Source organism: Neodiprion pinetum, chromosome 5, assembly GCF_021155775.2.
Source record: "Neodiprion pinetum isolate iyNeoPine1 chromosome 5, iyNeoPine1.2, whole genome shotgun sequence".
In the NCBI taxonomy this organism is placed as follows: Eukaryota; Metazoa; Arthropoda; class Insecta; order Hymenoptera; family Diprionidae; genus Neodiprion; species Neodiprion pinetum.
Window position 1 is genome coordinate 11,644,258 of NC_060236.1, and position 26,939 is coordinate 11,671,196.

The following is a 26,939-nucleotide window of genomic DNA, read 5'->3' on the forward strand; positions in this document are numbered from 1 at the left end:
TTTCTCACGCAAACAAGAACCGGTAATTACATTCACAGATTCATACATTTTGATCTTCGGAATAAATTTTGACTACCCATTTCAATTTCTGGATCACCTCACAACTTGTCAACTTTCTTCACATTCTACCTAAAAAAAAAAAGAGTAAAAACTGAGTAAGGATACACACGACATCTTTAAATCACATCCGCTTATCCATGAATGTAACGGCCAAAAAATATAATGCAGATTTCAGTAAATTAAAGGGACTTGAACTATCACGATGTGAAACTTTCCAGTCGACGAATGACTTCTGCGGGTCCCACAGTTGGATCGGGTTAACGGTTCGCGACACTAATTGGCCCAGAAGTTTTTTTTAGTGGTGTTTGCTTTTTTTACTTATTATTCTCATTTGTCTTTTTTCTTTCTCATAAGTCAAAGTTTGTACCAATTAGCACACCGACAAAGACAATCGTCAGCAACCATGTATAACTGTTTAGTGAAACAAGGAGCCATCTCGTCGATTATAAAACTCCCTACGCTGCATTACAGCATCAAGCCAATTTCAGACAGTCTCAAGAAGGCGTTGCACCACGAAACGCAAATCCTTTGAACGGGTAATCACTGCTGATGTACCGAATAAATCAACGTTTTTACGCTGGATTACGCGAATTAAAAGCAAAAAGTGGGGATTATTTGCCGATTGAAGTGCACCTCCTAAACTACAAAGATATCACTTTTTCATCGAGAATTATGAAGCCTTGTGTTATTGGTCAAAAATTCACAATTAGTGAACATCGATTGCTGCTAAATAAGGTTGTGAAAGAAAATACACACATAGACTTTTGGGTATACTCGTACATGTCAGTTACGAATACTCAAGTATCAACATCAACTAAAACCCAGAATTAGTCGATATGAAGCAAGAAGAATTTTTTTCAATCATCTAGATCAACCGACATCTAAGACGAAGCTGTTTCTATTAAAACCAGTCAACATGGCTAGTCTTTAAAAAATACATAATAATAGCACCTGTTTATATTTATCGATTTATAACTTTCACTTTCATTTTTAGAACTCGAAAGCGCCCGAGCACGTCGTTTTTACGTAAATTTTACGTAAAATGTTTTCAAATTTACTTTCTGAGAACTCCTGACCGTTTTTTTCATCTATAACTTTATTGTCGTCATTCTCACTACCAAAAAGTTCAACGTGATCACTATATAGTTCCATCTCATTTTCTTCTGGTTCACTTCTAGAGTTATAAAATTCAACATCCTCGACATCCGAGCATTCCATTGGTATATTGTTCCGCTTTTGCAATAATTCACAGATTTTTAATTGCTTTGCCATTTTCAGAACTTATAAAGTATAGTTGTATACAGATCTGAATGAATGAGTAAAGATATTTTCGAAGAACGCATTATTAAAATGTGCTGCGCTGGCCGCTACTCTGGTTGATATAAATTACCGATAATACAGCCCTTGACTGTCGCGGGGTAGAAAGTTTGCCGTAGCGTGTTTAAAATATGGATTTCGCCAGTAACGGCAGCGACAGCCCGAAGCCTGCAAACCCCGTTCCGTACTGACGACATGACCTCTCTATACGGACGTTCAATGACCTATGAACTCTGCCCCAAAGCTTTACGCCACTAAATACTGCGACGGTGACTATGGGGCTGGGGTATCCGGTTTCTCGAAGATTTATAATGCTTTGTCGTGAATTCTGATAAATTCTATTTTTCAGTATATTCACCCGTCGCTGGATTCGAGCTTTAAGTCCACATACCGGGACAATCTCTTGAAAGTAGAAAATCAACTGCGCATGCGCGAGTTTTATTGGCTGTTCGTGCAGGCTGGCCATCCCGTGTTTCCATTGTCAAACTGTTTCTGGCGGCGATGTAGTTGATAGGAATTTTCGAGGTTAGAATCTCAAATGATTAAAATAGTGACTCGGTAAGGTTTGGGAAGCATTTGTTATTGGGTCGGAGAGTTGATTCTTAAAAACAACGGTCGGAATTTAATGCTTATACTCTTTGAAAGTTCAAGCGTACACATTATGTGCGAAAATGCCGATTAGCCAATTCAGGTAGCCGGTCTTACCCCACAAGTCGAGCCTAACTTCCCCTACAAAAAATGGATATTTTTGTTAAACGCAGCAAGATTCTCAATACGAACGAAACACAAACTCACTTCTAAAAAGCTACATAATGTCCGAAGTGCTAACCTCTCATCTGAATGAACTGCGTAAAAAGCCCAAGAGATTACTCGGCAGAGCTGGACTCTAAAACTGAGAATAACGTAGGATCTCATGCGGACCACAACAATACTGAGAGGTTACATCCAAGTTTTGGTAGGGTATTAAGCATGGAGCCATGAATGGCGTCTGTCAGAAAATCTATCTGACTTAAGCAATTGTTGCAGACTCTACATACAGAGATTAGCTTGCGGTGTCGAAAATTAAAGAGCTCGAAACCGTAATGGCATCGAGTCCAATAAATTTGAACATGATTATTTACGTTCAATTGGATCGCAAACGACTTCATTAAAATGGTAATTGTAAAGTAGTCGAAGAATTCGATTGTTTGTCAATTCTACATTATTTTCGAAGGCAAACAGCCTCACTACAACTGCAAGCCTGATGTACTAAAGGCAGGTTAGTGGCACGTATCAATAATTTCAATGAATTTGATTGTGATTAAAAAAAGAAAATGGTATTGTTCTCACGCTACGATCGATGGCCAACAAATTCTCGACACCTACGTTAGCAACTGCAGCAAACACGGAGCTATTGTTGTTAAACTGCTACACTAGAAACAATATTTGAAATCAATAATTGAACATTTATTATATATCGGACTCGAATCAATCAGCTGACGCAAATGAGGTGTGAAATTTACCACACCTCCCTAACCTTCATCGGAGCAGGAGGTTGTTTCGGATTGGGTAAATTTAATACAATTGTACCTCTTACATTAAACTAACTAGGACAATGTTGATAGAAACAGGTTATAACGAAATTCAACAAATTTGTTTGTGGTATTTTGAAATCATAACGGTAGTTGATGGGTGTAAAAAACTTACATCAATGCCACATATGAATTCTCATTTTGTATCGTGTAATTCAGTGATGTGCAAGAGCTCAGTCATCTCCGTATCGCATTCCGAAGATCTTCTCCGGCAGCGTCGTAGAGATGTAGTTGAAGAAATTAGAGAACAACTCAAGGTGTAGTAACTGTTCGTCAGTAAACGAAATTCGTCGTGAAAGTTTCAACGTCTCTACTCGCATGGCAAAAGACATCAAATTCCTAAGCAATTTTCTAGGCCGATTTAGAAACTCCAGAAACTTGGGGCGTACCGTCCTTGCAAATCAAAGGATAATAAGATTTAAAAGGCAACAGCATTTTCTTACTCCGCAGATTGTTATTCGGTGCCAGAATTTTCATTGGCATCTTTACTTTTATATCACAAAATGCTATCCATTGTAGGTTGCCAAAGATATAACGATACGTAACATTTACCATTTAACATCAGATGATAGTGAATGTCTCGACTAGCATCATCTCAATAAATCCGAACATCTGGGTTTGAAGTTCAATGAAACAAAGTAAAAAGTGCTAGTGCTATGAGTAAGACAGTATTAGAAAGATGAGAGTTTTCTGCGTTCAAGAAGCCTGCGTTCGTTCTTCTACAAAATTTAGGATCAGAGTTATCGGCCCTTGTGCGTTGAAACACGCAGTTTTTGCTTTGCTAGTAACTTGTCTGCAACTGATCAGAGTTCCGTCAAAAATAATTAAAATTATTTTAAATGATTCAGAAACGTTCTTTGAGGTTCCTCGACTAAGTCAGTTGTTGAAAAATTTAAATATATCGAAAATCATAGTAGTTGCGGCCAGTTATAGTTTGAAGAGTGATGTCGGATAGAATTAACGGCAGCAATAAAAATCACGACGATTTTAAAAAAAACTGTGAGAAATCAATCTAGACAATTATTGGTCTATTACGAGGCCCAAAGATGTGGGCAAGAGCGGTGGAACGATCCCACTATGCAACCAAACATCGTTCGGCAGATCGGAACTTCGATTTCCGAAGCCTGTTGTGCGTGCGTAAAGTGCTGCATTTTCAAACGATTCGGTAAAACGACGTTGGCGCGTGTGCACAACTCAAGTGCTCGATTTTACACACCAGAGCTTCCTTTGACAGATCCAAACTTTCGAATAACTCAATTTTACGAACTGTGTTTTCAAGTATAAGTTTCTTAACTCCTGTTTTATGCGCTGTCATTAGCACCTTTATTGCTTCTCCAATTAAACTTCCATCAACAGATGTTAGAAAAAATAGCGCGAGTCTCCTTAGCGTCTTCCTTTATTTCTATGTTTCGCAACACCGATGATGTTTCCTATACTAACAAGTTACATACCTCACATCAATCGATCTTTACTTTATCTAAAAGGTGTGAGAAAAAAAAGAAAAAAAAATCGATGAATGCGTATCGTGAGGACATCTCAAAATAAAAATTGCTCGATTTCCGACCGACACAGGTATAAGAAGGGTGAATGATTACCTGTCTTGCATGATGAGGAAGAAAACGGTGATTCGTCCATGGTACGAAATACCTGCTGCAGACTAAATCGTAAATTTAATTTCGTTTTTTAATCGGCTTCGATACAAATCGGATAAGAAAAACGCGCGGCGATACGAAAGAAAAAATACAGAATTGTATTTTACAGATGTTGATCATTCAAAAACTTCTCAGTAATCGACTTCTACCTTGTGATCGTCGATAGTTAATAAACATCTCTGGAAGTGTTAATAATTATGCTACCTCGAGTTGTCGAACCGACCGAACCCTAACTGATAAATACATTTTGTTTTGATCTTTAAATTTCAATTTACTTGTTCTGATAAACCGATGATAAGAACTAAACACGTAAAGCATGTAGCGAACAACTCACGATCCCCAATTTCGGAAAACTGTTCGTGTGTTAGGCCAAACGTAGTAAACCAATAATTTTGGGGTGCAATTTGATTTATTGGTCAGTTTTTTCATGAGTTTTCTGCATTTTTACATCCATTGATATGCTGGTAAACAAAAAAATGTGAGCGGAAAAGTAAATGAATAAACTACTTTTAAAAAGGCTTCGAGATTATCAAAAATCAATTTATTTCCAAAACGATGTGAAAAATTTCCTTACCGATTATAGCAAATGTTTTCCTATTCGCAAACATAAAATTGTTTTGCAAGAAAATAAATAATTCAACAACCTGGTGTTCAAGTGAATCTTTTCAATTTCCATACAATTATAACACTGCTGTTCCATAAATTTCCTTACTATCAGCGAAATATGGCAGTCAGTTTTTCATTTTCATCAATGATACGCACGATCGCTTTGAGCAAAACAAAAAATATAATTTATAACCGATGACCGTGGACACCAAGGAACCCATGTGTATGATAATCTGCGAGAAGGTCAAAATGCTGGTCGAAAAAAAGAATAAGACAAAAGCGCAGGGATAATAAATGAATAAAAAATATTAGCAACGAGTCATCCAGGCGATGCCCTATAGACAGAAGACATCTGTTTCGGATACAGTTATACGAAACCTGTTCATTCATGCGACGTAAAGTGACATGTCATCGTGTCGAGAAACGCGATTTACATATCAACACGTATCGTAGCTTATACAAGAGACACGGTTACATATAATGTAAGCGCGCATTTATACGAGTGTGAACAATAATTTACATATTGGCGCGCAGAAATGAAGGTCTCTCTCACAGCTGGGGGCACATTGCCATGAATCAGCTAGTCATCTTTCATTTCTTTCTCCCTATAGGATCTCCATTATTAGGTATAACCGTGCCACAGATCATGTGATAATTATTTTCTGAGTTACAATCTAGATATAAAAAGCCGGCAATGGCAATAAGTTTACGTAAATATATCGCGGTGTACGAAACTTCACGGATCCTTTTTTTTCTCTCATGCATGCACGGTAACAAAACGAGACTCTTGACATACAATGTTGCGACTGCCATAAACTCCATTTGCATTTATTTCTTGTTTCAGACACAAAATATAATGTGACATGAACTTTCGGGACCAAATATACGAACCCGAACCTCTTTAATTCTTGAAACAAACTAGATTTTAGAACTGGTTGAAGCGTTAGTGTTTGAACGGTTTTATCCATCTCAAACATTAAAACTTGTCATACCTAATTTGCGTTTTTCTATTCGAAGATGAAACGACTGTTGACAACGTATACCTAGTCACTATAATTTCTCACGCTTTTAGACTAAGTTTGCTTCGGTCTATCTGGTGAGCATAAATTTACTGAAATTCAATGCCATCTCATTTTCTGTATAGTCCAGATTCCATTACCAACAAACAATTGAATTTCAGCATAAGGTTCATCAAACCAGGAAAAATTACTCAAATAAATATTTGAACTTTGAACGTCAAAAAGGACTGCACAGCCCCATCCTATATGCAGTTCTGGACAGAAATACTCCAATGCATTTTCATTTAATGCAGAAACAAGGAAATGGCTTGAAATTTATGAATTTAATATTACGATTTCATAGAACCCATGCCATTTCTTTATTTCTGCGTCTATGAAAAATGGATTGGGGTGTTTTTGTTTAGAATTGCATATAGAATGCAGTTGTATAGCTCTGTTTTGCACTTGAAATACGTGGACTTCGATATTTGGAGATATATAGGACAATGTCGAAATCGACCAGGGCACCCCCTTAACTTAAACAGTGAGAAAAAAAATATGCATACGGGTGCTCATTCACTTTCTTTACTCCAAAGTCATAAATAACCGCTTTAATTGATAATTGGCAAGGTTCTCAAATATACCCTACAGATATACTTACATCAAATGACACAAGCTTTTTCAAACGAAAACGAACTGCAGGATTCGCAATACATTGAAAGCACCAAAATGCTTGAGAAGGTCCTACTGCTTTCGGAGAGCATCATCTGTACAGAGGATTGCTTGAGGGTATTGATCACATCGCAAAATTGCTTCTATTAAACGAAAATCTGAAGCTAGAATACGAACGAACCAATCTTGGTGGGGGAAGCAAGAAGTAAAAAAAAAAAAGAAAAAGAAGACAGCGAATTACCGTACCGCCATAAACACTCTAACGTCCTTAATACCTATGATCTCGAATTTTCTGCATATTGATGTAATTCTCCAAGTTCTTTTACGTATCGGCAAGTAAGCCATTTCTCTTTCTGATTCTCTCCTTATCTCCCTTGCTTCGCGTATCTCGAAGTTGCAGTTTTCATCATCGTCAAGTTCGGACAAACCTATCGAAGAAGGCGCAGATCGGTCAAATTGTTATTAAATTGTTTCACCAGGTTACTTTCGCTGTACTCCCGTGTTTCATTCTACCCTTATTGCCTCCGCCTTTGTGGGTATTATTTATTACAAGCAAAACACGGCCCGGTCAATGGAATCTGGCATAGGTATTGTGTAATACTTCTATCTGAAGCTGCGAAGGATCACGCTCCAACTTCTGCTTCAGCATCTGTTTCTATTTCTGCTTTTCCGACAGCTTCTGCTCATACATAAACGCTTTTGTGTGCTTTCAGGATTCTTGAATTGCCGGCGAATGAATGATATTTCATCGATTTCATTTTTTTTTCCCTCCTAAGATAGGTATACAAGTATCCAAAAATATCTTAGTTATGAAAATTTTCCAACCTACAGTAGAAGTGGATCGAATTTGGACACGAGGTCAAAGACACTCGTCGCCGACCACTGACATAACTTAGGTAGGTATGTACACATGGGGCCGTAGATTCCCAGCCGAATAATTTTTCGGCCAAGTCGATTACATTAGCAATGCAAAACCAACCCGCCGTGCCGTTGCCGACTGGCGCCTAGCGATTCAAATGGGTTTTCGGCTGGCCGGCGGTGGCGCTGCAGGCTGACTTCATCGCCAACGTAATCTAGCGTACTGGGCCGAAAAATTAGCCATCTGGGAATCCATGTCCCCATGTATAGAAGGTGTTCCGCTTCGAAACCCCGAATCTTTATAATAGCGCCCGATTGCTTATAGCCACGGTCTGATGAATAATGACTATTAATTTGAAATAACTTGTTTTGCTGATTACAGCAACAATCAGTCGATGAAAATATAGTGTTCAATGATCGTCTCCAGGGATCAACGAAGCTGCGGCGCAAATCCGTTCTGTGAGTCTTCGTACTTTCTCAGACCATGCAATGATCTGGCAGATGATCTGTAATTATACTCCCGCATCCGAATTCAATTTTAAATCAGATAAGGTGGGATTGTGTTGCAGACGCGATTTGCTTGCAATTTTTCAAATCTCACCCTCTCCCTCTCACTCTCCGTCTTTCTCTCTTCCGAAGACTTAAAACTGATGGTATGTATAAGACTTACAAAAAGGTTAGCAACAGTGCCCAAAATATGTTTAAAACTACGAAGCGTAATTGTTATAGTAAAATTCTCTAAAAAACGAAGATCCGAGAAAGATGTGGTCAGAAATTAGCTATCTCAGGTTTGTCGTTTTCGGGACCTGCATGTACCTTTAGATACCTTAAACTCATTTTTCAACTTCTCGCTTCTTTGTTTTCAGAGAAAAAGGAAGTTATTGTAAATACCCCGAAGATAAAAAGTTCAGTTTTCACTAGATCTCAACGTTTCGAGATCTAGATCACTAAGACATCTGTATGGTAAATGTATACCGAGGCAATCTCTTGAAACTATACATACAATGCGCATGCGCGTGTTTTATCGGCTGCACGGGCAGGCTGGCCACTCCGAGTTTCAGCTGTCAAACTCTGTTTCTGGCGGCGATGTAGTTCGTACGAATTTTTGAGGTTAGAATCTCAAACAGTCGAGATAGTGACTCGGAAAGTTGATGCTAATGCTCTTTGAAAAATGGCTTTATTCGACTGAAATGAGAAATCTGTTTAAATGTTGGGTGCTTGGAAGAAACGCAGCAGGTAGGTGGGAACACTTTATTTGATCACTTTTATTATTTCGTACATTAGAAATAACAATGAAATTTTTTTCTGTGAACAGGTGATACGGCCAAAATAATTGCATCTCTAATATTTACTGTTATCTGCCTATTCAATTTATCACACGTACAAAGATCATCGCCACTTTCAAGCAACTAAGCGACTTTCTCACTCTCTTGTGATTTCAGGTAGTAATATTGAATTTTATCACTTTTGAAAATGGGACATTAAACCGAGTGTTCAAGAAATTTAAATATCACACTATTTGTAACAGAACTGTGAATCTTTTTTTTTCTCGAAAATAGTTCAACAAAATTTACAAATAGTCGATAGTCAATGTATTTTTTCCGATCAATAAATTATTGCTACTACTATTAAAAATTTTTCAATGATTATCAGAGTTCATTTCGCAAATTTTCAATGATGTTCGATGAAATAAATGGAGGGAACCTAATACTCAAATTGAAAATTTTTTGAAAATTGACTAAAAAAAAAAAAAAATGATGCCGAATGCTCTTTCTATGTTTAGTTCACCGTGTAATTTTTTTTAAACCTTTTCCATCCGTTTTGAAAATGATGAGAAAATTCTCAAAAGTTGTTACACATGAAGGAGAAAGCGTTTAATATTTGGAGGCAGATGAAGAGCTTTTTTTCAATTTAATATATGCATTAGAATTCTAATTGAATTCCGTGTCAATGTGTTATGGAATGCTCTTTCACAAGAGATACAGAACTCTTCCTCGCCTGTGGTCTTTGAGGGACAGTTATTGAATGGTTTACTTAATAAGCAGGCCGCTATTTAGCCTAACCTTGGCTGCGACCTGTCATTAAATTTAAATAATTAATTGAGAGAAGTGCTTACTTGTATTTTAGACAGGGAACTGTAGAATCTACTATCTATTACTTTATTGATATTTGTATTTTTGTTTTTCTGTGCTGAGGGAACCTCATCTCATTACGCAATGATATATCTATGTACCTATCTATCTATCAATCTATCTATTTATTTATTAAACTATTTATCTATCTTTCTCATCCTCTCTCCTTCTCTCAGTTTTCATTCTTCACTCGGGTGGAAAAATGCAGACGGATTATACGCACGACTTTTCGCATCCAAATCCCGAGAAGTTTTCTTAAAAGGACTTACTCTTAACTCGCCCGATCAGCTTGCTCAATTTTGATTACCTGACGTCCATGCTCGCAGCCTGAAGCAACCTTTCACCAACAAGAACAAATTCCCTAGAAATGACCAGTTTACGAGTATCAGTTAATCATGATCTCTCGCCTATCACGAAAGATCGGCTCACAGCGCAGCGGCGAACTACTAGACATCGGCCATTCTACATGTCATGTTAGTAACATTTTTAATGTCATGTTAGTAACATTTTTACGAAGTTGGCTACGCACACAAACTAAACGACGGGCATGCTTGTCCGTAGACTTATAACGTGAGCCCAAAGATAGCGGTGGTCTCCTAGGGACATTTTCTGACAGATGCGATTGGTATTGCATCGGCTGCTCATTAAGGTAGTAACTGTCAGCCAATAAAACTCGAACGACTTGACGCACGCGCATAAGGTGCGCACTTTCCTCATGGACACACGGTAGATAGACAGCGCGGTCTTGCGGGGCCGCTGAAGCCGAGACCGAAGGACAGATCTAACCTGCCGGAGTTCTCTCTCTGTCACACGATCGGAAGAGTGGGGAGCAGCCACCAAGTGAGAAAAGGGATCAGGCCAGCCGGGCGGTATACTTGTATGAGCCTACGTGTTTCCCCCGCCAAGTCCTTGATTGGAGTGAGAGAAAATGTCTGCAGCTATTGTTCTATCTGTCTTGTCACGGCTTCAACTCAGTGCGCAGTCTATCTTTATAACTATTGTCCTGTCAAATATAGACACTCGTAGATGATACGAGGCATTTGATTACTTAATGAATCTTCGACGAGGTCAACGCCACTTTTCATCTTTTCTGTGAGTTGAATCAATGGTAATAAAATTGATCCTCGCAGTATTACAGATTGAATAAAAATTGTCTCCGTCAACTTGGAAGCACATATTACTGGTTTTCAATATTTCGACCATTCCGCTTTAATCTGGCCCTGTATACAAACAAAAATTTGTAATTCAAGTTACAAGACAAACAACTCGACCGATTTCGAGTGAAATTCGACGAAAATTCACGTTTTCTGTAAATAAATTCCATGAAATAGTTTAAATCCTGATGAATTGACGTCACGCCATGGCGACCGTTTGAGCTATAAAAAGAAGGATTAGTGTCACGATTTTTTGTGAACCTCGAAATAATTTGCCATGCGACCCTTTTTTGTCTATTCATAACGTTGAAATCGATGAAATAACTTATGATCAGTTGATTTCAATAAAAGTCAGACAAAAATTACATTTCACAATGCAATAAGCTTGTTTTCTACTTCCATTTGAAAATGCGACCCTTGCGTTGAACTTTTGCAGAATTAGTACCACTCGGGATACCCTGAACACGGTGGTACCTGTTGCCAATTTGACCAACTCAATTTTCGGATTTGGAATTGCCGGATTCACTGTCAGACAAGTCTTACATTACGAGGTAAAAACCGAGTACGTGTATGAAAACAAAACACAAAAGACAAACAGGGAAGAAATAGAGTACGCCTCAGATTCGTAACTACAGGAAGTAAGGACTGAAGCGAGCTACACTAAAAAAAAAAAAAACAGAAGACAGCAGGCGCGACAAGACTGCAGACTGTTCGTATGCGCATAAACTCAAGGGACTAAGTTTATCCCAGTTCTTACGATTTTATTATTTTTAATTACAACTGTCTTCGTATAATTGAATGGTAATAATTCCTGCTTCGGGCTACTTTATATCCTTTTATAGTCGTAATAAAATGGCTCGGTTGTTTCTTGTTTCATCTTTTTTTTTTCATCCGTCCACCTTTTGCTTTTTCTCTCTTTTTTTATTCCTTCTACCAGCATGTAACGAAATGAGAAGGGAAAAAAAACAATCGCTTCGCTTGGATGAGAAATGCAGGCCCGTATTTCATAAAATTTACCATCAATCTAGATCAAGTTTTTATCATATTATAACATAACTAATTTTCTGTATCTCTATCAAAATATGAGACTACCTACCCAGTAAACAGAGAACAATTACCCTTTTAATGAACCAGCCTGGGAACGCTGGTACAGCGTTAACCTGGGCATGCCTTTATTTTACCAGTTCAGGCACAGTAACTGAAACTCGGCAAATTTCACCAGCGACAGACTGTCAGTTCGTACACATCGATAGCCGGATTGCCATCGCTTTGCCCTTACGGTACAGCAATGCTATTATTTTCATGGCCCAGCTTAGGTAACACCGACTGATATATATGCCTCAAGGTGTTTTTGCAAAAAGGCCCGCCAGATACGACTTACTAATTTAATTTTTCTTTTCTAAATTTTCAATTCCATTAGGTAGCAATTGGCAGTCCTGCAATAGCCTGCAATCATGTAGTGCCAGCAAGGTTCGGTAGCACACTTATAGTGGGGCGTCAAAAGCGCAGATAATATGCACTCCTTTTGTTGGAAATTAGCAGACATGTACTTGGCAATAGTACGTGATTTGAATCTTTTTTAGAGTTCTGTACCTCAAAAGGAAAAAACGGAACCCTTATAGGATCGCGTCGTTATCCGTCTGTCTGTCCTTCTGTGAAGACCCTTTTTCTTAGGAACGGGTAGAGGTATCAAGTAGAATCTAATATCATATACTGAAGTGTAAGGTCCCTTGGAGGTGTAAGAAATGCAGGCTTCCAAGTCAACGCAATCAAAAGATACAGCCATTTATAACACATATTTTGATAGTCACAAACCCACTCATCAAAACCTCTAGTGTACTTCCCATTGACTTAGAATCATGGTCTCACAACAGAAGTAAAGGAATAATAGTCCGGTCAATTTAGACATAAAAATAGTGATCGAAACACAATAATTCCGATAGAGCTGAATTTTGGTAGAAGCCTTGGGTCCACCATTATAAAGAAAAAGAAAAAAGTCCCCATCGATACCATGTGTGCTGAAACAGTTATTCAAGGTCAAAGGTGAAAATTTTCGGTTTTTTCGATTTTTCTCGTTAACGGTTAATTTTATCAAAAAAATAGCTCAGACCAAAATTGTAGATCATAAAGTTGTCCACAAAAATGGTCGCTATACTTTTTTTCTTAAGAATTATCATTTCTGAGATCTCGCGATTCTAAAAGTCGAACGAGTTACATTCTATATAACATGCACGCATATTATATATGTCACGGATATACATAGTATATGTATAATATATATAGTATATATACATAGTGTATATATACGGATATATATAGTATATATGTCGCATCACCATATTGTATGATTGTTACATTTTGATCACCGGTTGTATGACGTTGATGGATCTTCGAGTATCTAACATATATATAGTATATATTAGACTGGCTCAAAAAAAACTATTTTTTTTTTTCGATCTCCAGCTTCATGAAATCATAGTTTATAACGTAATATTAGACCTCGTGAAAGGAAATCGCCGTGCGATTTTTTTAAGTGGTGCCGCATCGAGATTTTGTAATTCCCATTCGATTAACACGTAAGAAATCCAATTCTGACGGTTGGAGGGAGATAATAATTTTTCCATGCAACGAACGGAACTCTACATAGTAGCGCTTGACGGTTTATATGTTTTCTTTGAATCGCCGTGTCGGAGAAATTTTTTAATCGCACGATCTTCGAGTGATTCAACATTGCGTAAAACGTGGTTTTTCGCCTTTTCGAAAAATGGGTACCTAGGATAAACTCCCAGCTTCCTCGACTGGCTCACATTAAAATGTTGAATAATATCCGTCAAATACATTCGAAGAAAACATATAAACTGTCAAGCGCTACTATATAGAGTTCCGTTCGTTGCATGGAAAAATTATTATCTCCCTCCAACCGTCAGAATTGGATTTCTTACGTGTTAATCAGATGAGAATTACAAAATCTCGATGCGGCATCTCTTAAAAAAATCGCACGGCGATTTCCTTTCACGAGGTCTAATATTATGTTATAAACTATGATTTCATGTAGCTGGAGATCGAAAAAAAAAATAGTTTTTTTTTGAGCCAGTCTAATATATATTATATATATGTTAGATACTCGAAGATCCATCAACGTCATACAACCGGTGATCAAAATGTAACAATCATACAATATAGTGATGCGACATATATACTATGTATATCCGTATATATACTATAATATATGTATACTATATATACACTATGTATGTATACTACATATATTATACATATACTATGTATATCCGTGACATATATAATATGCGTGCATGTTATATAGAATGTAACTCGTTCGACTTTTAGAATCGCGAGATCTCAGAAATGATAATTCTTAAGAAAAAAAGTATAGAGACCATTTTTGTGGACAACTTTATGATCTACAATTTTGGTCTGAGCTATTTTTTTGATAAAATTAACCGTTAACGAGAAAAATCGAAAAAACCGAAAATTTTCACCTTTGACCTTGAATAACTTTTTTAGCACACATGGTATCGATGGGGACTTTTTTCTTTTTCTTTATAATGGTGAACCCAAGGTCTCTACTAAAATTCAGCTCTGTCGGAATTATTGTGTTTCGAAATGTCTAAATTGACCGGACTACAAGTCCGAAAATAGTTAATTTGTAGTTATATGCCATAGAAAAAAAATAATTAAATTTGCGTGGAACTTCCAGGGCGCGAATCCTACTCCCACTTGTCCGGTTTTTGATAAAGGATGAGGATATTTATTTGTCTATAACGTTCTCGTGAAATGAGTTTTTTGAATACAGCGATTGCACGCATACGTTTGTTATCAAAGAAGGTATTTTTGTGGGTAATAACCACACTTAATGTCCTTGGCGAAAGCTTTTTTGCAGAAGAGGTGATTTTTGGGAGGATAAATGTTACCATGACTCATTCCTCTAATAACGAAGTGGTCAATACAATGTACGAAATTTGACTCGCAATGTGTGAAGGTGAAAATTGGCATTTTTTCTGCAAATTCTACCGAAGAACTAGTTGAAATATTTACTATTTGATGATTTTTATTGTGACCGCAGCATTTCTTTCTGTGCAGCGTCGATAATTCCTTTTGGCATAAATATTGTTGCAACTCACCCTTGAGCTGCGTCGTCTCGATGGCAAACATATTAAGCGCTAGCAGCTGAAGAAGCCGAGTTCCCGGTAGAGGAAGAGGCGAGTGTTGAAGGAGAGCCCGGAATTCTCTGAGCATCTGAATACCAGCCTCCTGAAAGGTTTCCATCCTGCAACAGAAACGAAGAGAGATACGATCAATAATTTATTTCATTCTCTGTCGCTTCAGATTCAGCCACACAAAAATACATTCCCGTTTGTCTTTGGGTGATTCACTCACAATCAAATTGTACACGTATAGACAAAACTTATGCAAGTCTCTCGACCTTCCTCACCTTTTATTATTACAAGGTCATAAACCTCGCAACAGGATTCTATAGAGATTCATATCTACGTATCACTTTTTTTCTGATTCTTTATCAAGTTACGGCAATGTTCGTGTTCAAATAGAATTATCAGAATCGCAGTTCAAGATACATTCACGATACAAGAATAACAGTCTCTAGGGAAGAACGAGTATAGACATTATTGAATATTGGCTGGATTTTTCACAGACTAACTACACATGAAAAGGTTGAGTAAAATCTGTTCCTTAGAAATTAACATCAAACAGACAAAACAGATTAAAGGCTGCTAAAGACTTTCAGTTTTGAAAAAACGATGACGTCTAAAATTTCTAAACACGCTGTAGAAAATTTCACGAAAATTTTCGTTTATCTAGCTATAAATTAAGAGAACCAATGCGATTAAACTTTAATCATCCAATCAGAGCAATAATAACTAATTGTACTCTCGCAGTTTCTTGAGTTCTACTTCATACAATTAGTAAGTCATAGATCATAATAAAATCGGAACAGTTCAGCTTGCAACAACGACCAGCATATGCATCGGAAATGACTTCCTGGTGAATAGTAATCGTCCAAAAAGCGCCACTGCCGACTTTCAACAACTTAGACTCAGAGAAGTAGGCATATATTCAAACAATACACGTCATTCACGGCATCGAGAATAAAATAATCTGCTCAACTTCTCCAGTATCTAATCGTGAGCCACATTTGTTTAGTATTGGTATTTCATGATAATCATACTAGTGCATACATTCCGAATTAATTTTTTTCATACTTCCATTCTTATAAATTTTATTTATGGATATAATATTCAATCTCATTTTCATTTCGTTGATTATCATAATACATTTTCTTCTATACGAACAAATTCCACGAGCATACTCTTGAGCAGACTACGTACAATTGACCGTGATTGAAAATATTTTTTCGAAGATCAATATTAATTTTCTCTACGTTTGATCCCTCAACTTTATTTATTGTAATTTCAAATGCTAGTTCTATGGGAAATTGCCTTCACTTGACTCTGAATGGGTGTGCATCTTCACAATATAATGTGACTTTATTCAAAAGCACTATTTCACTGATTTTTCCGTCCGTTAAAATTTTACGGTGCAGAAAATGATTTCCAAATTCTATAATCAGTAATTTCGTATCATTACGAATGCCTTCGCTAATACCGAAAGTTCTCGTAAACATAATGATGCTATTGACTTGCAGAAGTAATTTATGAGACGGCAATGATGACATTGACAAGCTATCTGAATATTCTGGCAAAATTGCATCTCTAATACTGTCGTTAGTACTGTTTCTAATATTGTTTATACTGGCACAAATTTTGTTCGTTCGCAGAGTCTAATAAATCCACGACTTTCTTGATTAACCCTCGCATGCCACGCTGGGGTCTCAGAAGTCCCAAAGTGGAACTCGCGATTTTAGGCACCAATTTGTATTCGACTTTATCTCAGAAAACCTCAAGTCTAACGGCTGTGTCAATGCATAAACAGATTTCTCAGCCAATTGGCTATTGTAAGTGCAACAAGCGTTTTGGCAAAAAAGATGTACGTTTTTGCGCAACAAACGACCCGCACAGTACCAGCTCTGTTCCTTCGCGTACTTGATAATTTGGGCGATAATAACAATAACCATAAAAATGACAGTGCGCGGTTCCTTCGCGTACTTGACAATTTGGCTCATGATAAAAAAGATGATACAACTGACAGTAGAGACGATGCCAAACTTTTTTCACGATCTATTATCTGAATATGCACATGAGATACGTAAGTTACTATTTTGTACGGTGCGCACGGTCACAGACACTAAGCAGATGATTGCAAAGGATACTCGGATATAGCGGCACAGGCGCAGGAAAATTTTCGGCCCACAGAACCCGCGTGGAAGGACGTTAGCTGCCAAAATAAATGGGGTTGACATCGAAATTATCAGGAAGCCGACAGGATTGACGCTTAAAATTCTACGGTCCTGCAATTTCATTATTCGAGCATTGGTAAAGATAAAAACGTTTCTGCGAAAATGCTCTTAAATTCATAAATGATCCGTAACATCATAATTGTATTAATGTCACGTAAAAACACAATAACGATTAAAACTTGTTCAAAAAAACGGTTCAATTAATTGTTACCGTAAATAAGAACTGTAAATAGTTGATGGTCCCCGAAGAGGCGCTACATACAATTATGATAGAATTTTACTTGGTAAGTTTGCTAATTGCTTGAATCAGTGGAGATGTTGGATGAGGCCGGCGTGATACTTAAATTTCTCAATTCCATTAAAGCGTAGAGAGCTGGTGTACTCCGGACAGTTGAGCAAGAATACAGTTCAAGCAGGGTTCCGAAACACGCCTATGAATATCATTTCTGACCTTTCGGTACCGCCGCAGTACGACTTGCATTTTGGAGTGCTTATAAAACGAATAGAGCGTATCCCTCATACTTTGCAGAAGAAACAACTCCTTCGAGATCCAGGGGAGTTTTTTGGTCTCCCGAAAACATACCACATAGGGACCATACAGGTCCAAGTCAGATGTGATGTTATCCTGCAGACATTCAAGCCTACTGCTAATAGTGGGGCGATCTTCGAATAACTGCCAGTCGCACGTCACGAGATCATTTTAAAATGCCTCCAGTTCAATACTGCAATATGAACGAACCCGATATGACCCTGATGAAGAAGAGCGGGTGGCACAGAGTAGTAGTTCAACACTGATCATGTCATATGCCGCAATGAATGAAGCTGATGACTGACAAAACGATCGTATCATATCTGGATTGCTGAGCATGTAGAGGTCAAGCATGATATCGGTGGTGTGTTTCCGACATGTCGTGGAGAACGGCACAAGGTACAGAACACGAGCGGAGTGAAAATCGTAAATACTGACTGCATCACAGAAATTATCAAGTAGATTGGCATTAAAATCCCCACGAATTACCACAAAGTCATAGTTTATGCAGAGTACATTATAGTTAGCTTGGGAACTGTGCATATGAGAGATGCAGGAAAATATAGGTCAAAAGGGCAGACATTAGTTGGATTGAATCTACTTCAAATTCATGTTGTGATAATCGAGTAAATTACAAGGCAGAGTAGGTTTATTTTCGTAGACTCTCACCTCAACGGGCAGAATGGTCTCAGTGTAAAAATGAGTTATCCAGAGTGCAACAGAGGCAGAAGCACCGGTGATCGGAACACGGAGAATAAGATATCGGGATACCGAGTTGCTCATTCAGGACTGCTGCTGCTGCGAACGGGGGCAGGGAGAAGAAGAGCTTCGTCCGATCTCGAGCCAAGAAGCAATCCGTCGGTAGGCAAAGTGAGTGTGCGTGCTCAGATACGGTCGTTACATGTCGGATTTAATTAGATGTACAGCGTTCGTGTGGTATTCTTCATTTCACACGCGGAAGCAATATTATACGATACTCACGTAACATCCCGACTCAGTACACGTTTGTATGTTTATTTATTTCAAGATGTGCTCTAAATATATGTGTGCTCTATCCTCGACTACGAAGAGGACGCCACGGAAGTCTAATTCTCCAAGTCCAATAAGCGGAACGACGTAAACACTTCAAAGTTACAAATATCATTACTATAATTTCATTTTTCTTCTCTACGAATACCTTAATTCTGCTACTTATTACATGATCAAAAATTCTTGCAAAAGTGTGAATATTACATGGTTACCAACATCTGACCAGAAATATCATCGATACCTCCAAGTCATTGAAATAAGTCATGTTAGTAACAAGTCTGTAGCTATCCTCGTAACACGAAGAAAAAAAGTTGTCATGAAAAATCCATTGCTAATGAGAAGTATAATTTGATAGTTAACCATTGCATATTAGATAGCGACTTACGTGCTTAATGGTACCGGCATAGCTGCGGAATTACTTCATATATTCACGCGAAAAGTGTAACGCGAAGACCTTGTGGAAAAACACGAGTTTTTAATATCACTTGAACCAATATTAATTTAGGAAGACACTAAATACGAGAAATCCAAACCGGCGGTAGAGTGTTTGTTTCATAAAACTTCGTCGATAGTTAAAATGTTGAGTAATTCAAATCGAAGAAGTTTAATGGATTTTTTGACGTGTTTCCTCAAAGCTTCGAATTATCGGTAAGGAATAATCACTATGCAAAACTTGACTTGCACTATGCACTATGCTACGTATAATTTGATTCTGCTTCACATGAAATCAGAACATTCAAAGATTTTGCAAGAATTTAACAATGCCATTTGATTTCGACTACCTATATCCACCGAACTTCAAGATTATCGCTTCCAAAATAAATGAACTTTAAGAAGAGGTCGACAAATTGAGCAAATCAAATTTTACAGTTCTGCTCTATCTAAAATAAGCTATCTGGCTTTGACAAATGATAATTCGTGCAATTGCGCTTGAATGCTCATCCAAAACTGATATAAAAAAAATGTATGACACACCAACGCACTTATAACGTACTTACTTTGAGGATATGATACTCTGTTGGTATCTGGATCCTAGATTTTTCCTACTCTTACAACATATTTCGACACGTTTCTCAATTACCACACAAGCATAACAGCTACAAATACTATGATTTCCCAAAATTTCTAAAATTTCATTAATCTAAGAAAAAAATGTATATACGATTTACTCAATCTGTCGTGCTGGCACTCCAAAATCCCATAGAGATACAGTTAAAAATTGCTACGAATTTATAATCAAAATTTCTCTGTTCTCACGTCTTTGTGGAAAGGTTATAAATTATTTCGCGCTGCGATGGATATATTGCTACAAAACACGTTGCGCCTTATGCCCAGGTTTTTGGTAACACCATTTTATGTTTTGAAATACACACATAGCAATTTCCTAACTTATCCTTGGTATTCCAGGCTCCGGACAATTGCGACTAAATGCACTTGACGTCTGAAACTTGAGAGGGTACGACTGGAACAAAAATCACGTTTTGTTGGTAATAGCGAGCTTCATGTGCACAAGCATGACGTTATATCTTGCGAACGCGTGAATATGTTGAAGTGAGACTTACATGGCTCGTATCCCCGACCCATACAACCACAGTGTTAAAGTCTAATCGAAATCGGTCAAGCAGTTTCGTATTTGTTAGCTATCGAAGATGATGAAAAAAACATTTTTCTTCTTCTTCACGCCGGAGCGCCTTGGCTGCACGATTATGATTGAATGCGTATACCAATCGAATAAAAGTTTATAACACAGATATTTGGCATCGATATCCCACCGCCTATTGATTTTGGCATGAATCTGAATACGCATTCAGTCAGCAAGTGATCACAAAGTCGCGAAGTGAGTCGATGAACAAGATGGCCGCTGGATAGAGCTGTTAATAATCACCGGCCGATGGCGCTGTTGCCCGTAAAGGCTGCCTAATGGCGCTGTCACGCTGTTAACCGTGAAAATATTTCCAATGAATTACTATTATTGAATAATATGTTATGCAATTTTGGGTTTAAATCGCAAATTTGGTGAAACTTGGCCATGCTAATGGAGTTATATAAGTAAATAAATGAAACAGTGATCGAGTGTCGTAAGAGTGAATTAGTGGAAGTACCGTGATTTAGTGGCATTTGTTTATTATTACTGACTTGCGCATTACGGGCTCTTGTGATTGCACAAATCAGATTCTCTTAGCAATACGATACGATATATACAAATTTGAAAAACAGCCTGAATAACAGACAGAAACATTTGTGGCACGCACGAATGGCTAGTAAAAAAATACCCAGACGAAGGATGTTCGCTTGCCATGAATCCGAGAAAATAATGCTAACCAGAGCTAGTGGAAGAATAGTCGTGATGCCTCAAATTAAACAGTATGTTACGTACGTTAATTCTCATTACATTACATTTATTCACGTGACATGTAGAAGATGAATAGATCAGCACACCCTGTTCATTTCCACCAAATGCATGACTCATTTGTTTATTGATTTCTTGTTTTCTACCACCTTGAATATGTTCGAATTACTGAAATAATAGACTAGACGAACATGAAGCTTCAAATAAATAACGAACGACGCAATCGAAAAACGAAATCTGCTTACAGCTCCGAAGCTCACAGTTGACATTGATACCCTACCATATTCCATGTATGTTACGTTACTTTGATTCACGTGGCACACATTAAAAAATGAGAAGCAATAAAGTGGAACGTTTTTCTTAATTGCTTATTATTTTGTATGCTTCACGGTCAATTGGACCATTCCTATCCTATTATAAATTCGTTAAAACAGACAAACATTACACTTCAACAAGACAACGCCCCAATACAAAAAAATAGCCCACAGTTGCTCCAAAGTTGGCACTCTATGGATCTCTCATTATTCTGAACCAAGTTCTACTGGCCTGCCAACCACTAACTGCATCTGCCTATCCATCAGTACCACTGACTTTCCAATGATATGTGTGATATATTCCCAATATCTCGCTTCAAACGGTATAAACTGAGCGCAATATTATTACTAAATCACCTGGCATCATTTAAAAAGACTACAAACTTCATAACCAATCAATTAAAATATAAATTCGTGACTACTTGCATCTTTCTCGTTACGTATATAACTGTTATTACGTATATTTTACTACGGATACTTAGATTGCTCTCATTATATAGGTATTTTATACAAAAACAGTCATCAACATTACTTCTAATGTCGATCTGAAGCGATCCTAAGCTATCTAGAAGGAAGCCATAGCGCCATACTTTTAGACTGATAAAACCAATATCGGTTACGACAAGATTGAAGCTTCAGATACTAAGTTGTCAAAATACGAAACACTACACGTAGCAATTGTTTTTGAACAAATGATAGACGATGGTCATATTATACAGCAGATATTGTGGCGAGACACAGTGGCATCTGCTCAATTTGATACGCATTCAATATTTAAACGACATCAATTCATAGAATTGAACGTTGATTACAAGTATTTATAATCTAACACCATCACAAATCATTCTCCTACCGATTTGATACCCAGCTCCGAGTAATAAACAACGTCACAATTAGTACAAATCGGCGGACAACTGGAGGTAACACTATTACGTTTTGCGCAGTAGCAGAGCTCATCGCTTTAGAAAATCCGGGAGGGCCCCAGGATAGAGTCCTAGCGTTCAGTTGTTCCATCTTCAACGGTGGTCAGGCAACGTATCAGTGCCCCATTATGCCAGTTGCCCTCACCAAACCTCGAACTTCAAAGTCGTATTAGAGATCCACGAGACTGTATAAGCTATAGATTCAAAATAAGAGCCGGTGGTCCAGGGCGACTGGTATTAATTCCTTTGACAAGTTACTGGGTAAATATAACATTCTCAGATTGTCTTAATTCAATTATCAAATCACCATGAGTAACATATAGGATTAAGAAGTGGCTGCCGGATTCATAAAAATTTTGTCCGAGTACCGGCCTCCTCCATACCAACAGGCGATAAAGCATATGATCCCGTTTACTGATGATTACACGAACCGTCACATCTTTAATTAAATTACACGTTTTTCAATTTAATTTTTATGGTTTTACGGTAGTTTCTTTTTTTTGTTCACTTCTGTTTCTAATTCTTCCCACATTCAACCCCAACAAACACTAAAAACATCTTCTTGGCTAATATAAACCGACCAATGCAAGACAAAACTTGTTCTACCTTATGAATTCTTCAAATTAATACTTCACGACTAGGTAGTATCAGAAATCCAACACTTTTTTAAACAAAATTAAGTGAATAAACCTGAAAATGAATATACAGAAGCACACGGTTGCAGTATCAGATGTGACAAACAAGTTTTGCAACCTGGCATCAGTGTGAAAAATCTTATCACCATGGCTAAATTTGATTGCGATGCAACAGAACGTGATAAATTTTTAAGACGAAAATTCGTAGAAACAACAGTATTACACAACTAAATGTCAAGGGAGATTTTTACAGTAACTCGATTTCCATTTTCAAACATTCCAAACGATTCCACGACACTAAAGAATTTGAGTATCGAAGTCGAGCCACATTTGGGCTACTCCGAAGAGTTGTTAGATTCTTCGTTCACATTGAATTGCATGAAAAATGCAAAATGGGAGCATTAAACACGAGACAATCTGGTCCGTACCGACAATTTATACAATGGATCAGTGTTAATTGAGAGGTGTGATGGAAGGAGGGCGGTTTTGGACATTCTTCAATGAGCAACGCGAAAACTTTCCTTACGTAGCATTCAGCCTCATTGGATGCTGACTTCAGAAAATGTACCGATGAAAAGATGTGCTCTACCTCGAATAGGAGGTCATCAAGGAACAGGAAGATGGGGTCACCGGTATTCTCACGCCCGCAAAACTAGCACCAGACAAGCTGGGTGCAAAAATTAAGCGTCTTGACCGTAAATGCAAACTCCCTCCCTCCCTCTCTCCCCCCTCTCTTTTTAACTCATTCTCTCTTTCCTGACGGCATTCGACCGAGATATGAAGAACGTGGCACGGCAAAGTGGGGATTAGTCGTGACTACAGTCCACGAGGAAGAGGAAGACGAAGAGGAGGATGTAGTGCCTATATTCTTGTGGGAGGAACGCAGGGTAACAATAAGTGTAACAAACATCATCTGCGCAAACTGCAGGGCATGGGATACACGGATTTACCAGGCTTATCGCGACTAGCATCATTAGATGTATTCTTGCTGCGAAGTGGGTCCAGCTATTTCCTCCTAGAGTAGACAGGTTTCATTCCAACAGAGCGTACAGAATAATCATCAACTCGAGTTTATTACCAGCGCAAGGTAAACTTCATTCGACTTACTAACTCGTCGATCACAAGCTGTACAAAGTGATAAACAAATAAAATTTCCTCACTGTGGTTTATCAGCAATTATTCTAAAAATCACATTGCTCGTTATATAATTGATTTAATTGTGGTTTAGTTATGTGTTTCCTTCATATAGTAAAATTCTTTTTTTCAATAATGAGTTACTGATGTTCTATAACTAAACATTTGTCCCTCCCTACAGTGAAGACCAGCTGTGCCCACCGATCATTACGTACAAGGAATGATCATATGCAGCGTGCAATAGACCGCGAAAGAGATTTCCAATTCTGAGACGAGTACTTGTCTACGAGGGATTAACCCTACCACCTTTATAATCTGAATAACACGTATACATGAAATCGCTTGGTGTTACTTGAAGTTTGGAATTTTAATAGTTCTCAAGATTTTTCTTAAATCTTCGATATCGTTGAAACAATGTTCGATTTTATTTGCTTCATGCTAGAAAGAGGGAAAAAGGGCAAAAAAAAAGAACAGAGCAGAAAGAAAGACAGATCCATTAAAGCTCTGAACATTCCCATTCGATACCACAATCTTCCGTACCTTATGAATTCTTATCGTTTGCAGTCTCTGGCTCTGACAAAAATCACATCAATACATTATAAACTTAGAAAACCGATTAACCTTACAGCTTTTTGATAGGCATTCGAAGCGTCGTTATCGACAAAATACGGTCTGTTACTGGTACGCCTGAGGCCCCCTCACTTCATTACAGTAGATGCGCATGTTCTTCTACAACTATCACAATACACGATTTACTTAGTTCACACTGCGTTTTGTTCCACGTAATAAAGTTGGTGGAAAGTTTATTCGGTCGATCAAGGAACCCATTCAAAGCGGTGAATCTTCATAGCTAGTAAAAACACTTACTAGGATAGATACTCAGTTTATTATCGTTTTTCCGATGTACGGACAGTGGACACCTTATAGTCTAGTCGATAAGCTCAAAATGGTCTAAAATAGAGATACTGCTATTCAAATTACGTGCGATAGCTCATTGGATTCGGAATGACGCCTAGACAAATGCACTAAAAAATTTCATCAGCACATAAAAAATTGCAAAAGTTATGAACAATTAAAGGTGAAAAAAAAGGCATTTCGTTTTTCGCCAATATCTCATAGACTATTCATATTTCTGAAATTTTGAAAAAAGATTCTTAAAGAGGAGGAAATTTCCAATAAAAAACTACTAGCTCCCGGAAGTCTATCTCCATTATTTATAATTTTAATTTAACGCTGAAAATGGGTCTCCGCGCTTCGTTTTTAGGTCGCGCGCACGGCGTCAAAAGCAAGTACGACACGTTGATTAACTTTTTTAAGGTATTGAATATTTTTTAAAAATTTGAAAAAATTATGGTATATTTTGAACACTTCAAAAAATTTTTCCCCGTTGGAAATTTTGCTTAAAGTTAATTTTTCAACAAGTTAAACGACTGTTAAGTAACAAGATTTTCTTCATCTTCCGTCTTTATTGTAAATGAAAAAAAATGTTTAAATAATTGTCGCAAAAATATTTCGCTTCTTGGAGCCTTTCTTATATACATGCTCAACAATATTACGCCGTAAAAGTTAGAGAAATATTCATACTTTGTTTATAATAATTTTTGTACTCGAAAAAAAATGAAAAATCCAAGTAATACTGTTGAAAGAAATGTTTTTTTTCTTAATCATGATATTATTCTTTTTTTATCAATACAAGATATCAATTGATTTGCAAAAAAAATTTTTCCGCCATTTGTTCATAAATTTTTTACAAACAAATTGATTGTTTGAATATTTTTTCAAACTTTTTTTTCACAACTTTATTATATTAAAAATATTATAATTTAATAAAAAATTTTTTTTTGCTAACAACAATTTTTACTCGTTTACAATCGTTTTTTTTTATATTTCTATTGTTTAAATAATTGGTTAAGAAATTATTTTTTATCTAAAAATCATAATTGACAGCCCTCTATAAAGTAACAAAAAAAAAAATTTCTTTATCAACAATTCCATTGTTTATCAACTTATCAATTTGTTACAAACAAGTTTTCAACTTTGTTGTATTTTTTTCTCAAACTTCTAAAAATTGCAAAAACAACCATGTATAACAAAATATGGAAAAAAATTTTTTTCAATTTTCTATTGTTATTTTAAAAAACACGTGCTACAAAAGTTGCAGCGGCTGCTTCATTTGTCTACTGAAAAACTAATATAACTTTTAAACTATTACAGATACGAAAATGAACATTCTAGTCGATTTTATGAAGAATTAAACGATCTTTCGAATGAGTTAATCAAAAAATTTGTAGTTATTGTCAATCTGTTGTTATCCGCATTTGTTTATAAAATCTGATGTTTTTTTCGATGTTTTTGGAACTTTTATGACTTCTAACTTTTTAAATAATGCAGATGCGGTTATAGACCTTCAAGGCAATTCTGTACAAAACAAGAAAAAATTGTTGTTAGCAAAAAAAATTTTTTTTTTTAATCATAATATTTTTAATATAATAAAGTTGTGAAAAAAAAGTTTGAAAAAATATTCAAATAATCAATTTGTTTGTAAAAAATTTATGAACAAATGGCGGAAAAAATTTTTTTGCTAATCAATTGATATTTTGTATTGATAAAA

The 26,939-nt window shown here is 36.9% G+C and overlaps 1 protein-coding gene and 1 long non-coding RNA gene across 5 annotated transcripts in view; one reads left to right on the forward strand and one right to left on the reverse strand.

Annotated features, from left to right (window-relative positions):
- The window catches only part of LOC124218896 (telomerase-binding protein EST1A), a 250,214-nt gene that overhangs the window by 155,386 nt on the left and 67,889 nt on the right, over positions 1–26,939 (reverse strand). For all 4 annotated transcript variants that reach the window (XR_011177146.1, XM_069136132.1, XM_069136131.1 and 1 more), the window contains exon 17: positions 15,163–15,308. Coding sequence is in view for 3 of the 4 variants with exons in the window: in XM_069136132.1 (XP_068992233.1) it covers positions 15,163–15,308 (146 nt within the window). In the remaining variant the exon portion in view is untranslated. The remainder of the gene's footprint in view (positions 1–15,162; positions 15,309–26,939) is intronic.
- LOC124218897 (uncharacterized) lies at positions 24,025–25,134 on the forward strand. Its single transcript, XR_006883230.2, has 2 exons — positions 24,025–24,281; positions 24,510–25,134. It is a non-coding gene; the product is annotated as an uncharacterized lncRNA (long non-coding RNA).